The 3,625-nt window shown below is 40.8% G+C and overlaps 1 protein-coding gene across 1 annotated transcript; it reads right to left on the reverse strand.

The window, feature by feature from the left end:
• Positions 2,002 to 2,556, reverse strand: LOC109834794. The gene has a single exon (XM_020402809.1). It carries the CDS (start codon positions 2,554 to 2,556, stop codon positions 2,002 to 2,004), a length of 555 nt encoding a protein of 184 aa, XP_020258398.1.

Genomic DNA, 3,625 nt, shown 5'->3' on the forward strand with positions numbered 1-3,625 from the left:
GAGAAGGAAATTCCAAACATCTCGAGCGAAAGAGCAGTGAATGAATATATGGTCGTGGGTTTCAGTTTCCCCAAGACAAAAAGGGCAAAGAGGGTCACCGGTCCAACCTTTTTTGATTAAATTGTCTCTTGTGTTAAGCTTCCTTTTTGAAATAATCCAGAGGTGGACTTTTACATTTAAGGGAATGTTGGATTTCCAAATCATGTTGAAGAACTTGGATTTTTGGCCCCCAGAAGAAACAAAGGTGTAAAAGGATTTTACAGAGAAAATACCCGTAGAGAGAAGAGGCCATTGTAAGACATCATGCTCCGATGGACCGCCTGGAATTATATGCTCTAGATAAGAGTGAAGATTGAGAATGTCTGCCCTTTCATTAGGGGAGATCCCCCTTCTAATTAACAGATGCCAATACCATGCATTGTTTATCCATCTGCCTTGAGAGCCAATGCTGCAGTTTTTAGTGAGAGCAAGCTTATATGCATGAGGATAGAGGCTGCTAAGAGAATTAGCTGAGGACCATTTATCATGCCAAAAACTGCCTGTGTTACCATCCCCCACATTCCATCTCACTATTTAATTTGAAGAAGGTTGATTGGATGGAGAATAGATCTTGAAGAAATCTTGAGGATGACTTCTTTGGTTGAACAGCCAGAGGATTAGCTCCATTTTTAGAATAAATGGAAAAAACACTTTGCTTAGATAAGAGGATCTGTCGAGCATTTTCCAAATCCATTTAGGGAGGAGGGCTGAGTTGAAAGAGGGGATATCAATCACCCCAAGCCCTCCCTTCTTCTTTAGATTTGCAAACCGTGCCCCAGTTAATAAGGCATTTAGATCTTGAGAAGCTATGACTGCCATTCCAGAGGAAGTTTTTTCTGATTTTATCAATGGCCTTAATAACCCATTTTGGCAGCTTAAAAAAAGACATAATAGAGAGGGATGGAGGAGAGGACAGAGTTCAGAAGTGTCAGCCTACCTCCGATAGAGAGGGTTTTATTTTTCCATTTGGAAAGCTTATTTTTGAATGATTCAAGAAGAGGTTGCCACTCTCTTTTGGTTAGTGAACCTCTTTTCAGAGGAAGACCCAAATAAGAAAAGGGGAGTGTGCCTACAGAACAACCGAGGATTTCAGCCAGAGAATTGCCTTTCTGTGGGGTTTTGCTAAGGTAGAAGATGTTAGATTTCTGTTGATTTGCACAGAGCCCAGAAATACTAGCAAAGATAGAGAGGATGGTCTTTAGGGTTACCATATCGGTGGGATTAGCCCTAGAGAAGATGATTGTGTCATCCGCAAACTGGATGGTTCTTATATAGTTAAGATTACCTCTCAAGTTAAGGTTGGAGAGGTCTCCAGAGGCTGCACTACATTTGAGCATCTGACTGAGGACATCTACCACTAACAGAAAAAGAAGGGGGGAGAGAGGATCGCCTTGTTTAAGGCCCCTGAAGCATTTGAAAAAGGAGGTAGGAGTCCCATTAACCAAAACTGCTGATTTGGATGAAGAGATGATATGGTGGATCCAGGAACACCACTTGGGGCCAAAGCCTCTAGCTTCAAGAAGAGATAGAAGAAAGGACCAGTTAACACAATCAAAGGCCTTGTAAAAATCAACTTTAATAGTACAAACATCTTTTTTCCCAGAAGAACAGAAGTTTATCATTTCATGGCCTAAAAGGAAAGAGTCCAAAGAAGATTTGCCTGATTGAAAAGCTGACTAAGAGTTGTCAATGAGGAGGTGGATAACTTTTCTGAGCCTATTTGCCAAGACTTTGGAAAAAATCTTACAATGGAAAAAATCTTACAAGAGCTGTTGATCAGGCTTATAGGCCGGAAATCTTTAGGGGAGATAGCTTCATCCTTTTGGGGAATGAGGCAAATGTAAGAATAAATGATATTGTGGAGAACTTGAGGGTGGGAGTATAGACCTTGAATGAATTCAATGACATCTGATTTGATAACAGTCCAGAACTTTTGATAAAAAAGGATCGGAAGGGAACCATTCAGGGACATGGGGATTTCTCTGGGTGAAGTCCGAACACAGCCTCAGTAATTTCCTGAGGGGAGAAAGGCTGATCAAGGAAAGATAGATCTATTTGCTCATGAGGGTATAAGATGTTCCAGTTGGGTCTCAGACTGGAGGCTTGAGGTTTGCTGAAAAGGTTGGAGAAGAATGATAGGAAAGATTGTGTGATATCACTGTCTAAGGAGATGAAGGAGTCATTGATAATGAGATGAGGGATGAAATTTTTTCTGTGGTGGAAAGATGCTACTTTGTGGAAGAAAGCTGAATTATTGTCTCCTTCTTTCAGCCACTGGACTCGGGACCTTTGCTTCCATTTGATCTCTTCAGCATTAGCAAGAGAGAGGACCTGGTCCTTTAAATCAGATCTAAGTTGAGATTCAAGGGAGGATAGATTTCTGGCCTCTTTACTGATATTGAGGGAATGGATTTGGGCCATAAGGTTTGAAAGAAGCTTGGACAGGGATCCAAAACAGTACCTTTTCCACCATTTGATTCTCTTTTTAATGAGTTTAAGCTTGAAAGGGAGGGACATCTGGCGCTCACCTCTCGAAGAGAATGACGACTAGCTAGATGCTATGAAGGATTGAAAAGAGGGAATGGATAACCACATCTTTTCAAACCTGAAGGGAGGGGGGAGGAAAGGAGAGCTGGTATCCAGCAGAATTGGGCAATGGTCTGAGCACTGAGCTGGATAAGCATATTGAACCATCAGTGGAAAGTTAGCTTCAAAATCCAACGAAACCAAAAATCTCTCCAATCTAGCTAAAGATGGAGGGGATCTATGGTTGGACCAGGTGAATTTTCTGCCACTTAGAGGGAGATCAATAAGGTTGACAGAGTTGATGAGACTCTGGAAAGATTTAATATCTCTTATCGAACTAGAGCGGCCACTTCTTTCATCTAAGCTTAAAGTCATGTTGAAATCTCTGAAAACCACCCACGGCAAAACATGGGATCCTCTAATCCTATCAATTTCCCACCAGCATACCTCCCTCTCTGAAGGATCATTAGGAGCATATATGGAAGTAGCAACAAAACTCCAATTGGTTGATTTGTGAGTAAGGGTTTATATACAATAGTGTTGTTCATTGTATTAAAGTGTTTAAAAACAATAGTAAAAAGAGAAGTTATAGAATCCTAAGCGACGTGTGATTAAAATAAAGAAAAATAAGATAGTCTAACTATATTAATTAACACTCACACTAATAAATAAATAAATAAATAAATAAAACTACATCTCATGGCAAGTCTACAAAACAACTAAACATGCAATGTCCAAGGAGAGACGGCCGGAAGATGAGCAACAATCTACGGCAAGGGCCGATGGTCTTCTGAGACGTTCGAAGGCATCTGTATCCACCCTAACACCCTGGTCGACGTCAGAGGAAAGTATAGATGCAGCTCGTAGACGAGTGTTAGATGAACCAAACCCTGTCCAAAAGTGAAAAGCCAAAATTTTGTGCACTAGCAGAAGTTATCCTCGTTACAAAAAGCTTAAAATTTTGCTGTAAACTTGCAGGCTGCTTTAGGCTCCCATATGAGAATCTAGGTAATTTGAAATCAAACTCAAAGTGGGACACAAGGGTTGGTTAAGATCATCC

The sequence above is a fragment of the Asparagus officinalis genome, chromosome 3, assembly GCF_001876935.1.
Source record: "Asparagus officinalis chromosome 3, Aspof.V1, whole genome shotgun sequence".
NCBI classification, from domain to species: Eukaryota; Viridiplantae; Streptophyta; class Magnoliopsida; order Asparagales; family Asparagaceae; genus Asparagus; species Asparagus officinalis.

Bases quoted from the DNA above. Each gene is read 5' to 3' on its own strand.
- LOC109834794 (XM_020402809.1), bottom strand. From the start codon at position 2,556: ATGTCCCTCCCTTTCAAGCTTAAACTCATTAAAAAGAGAATCAAATGG.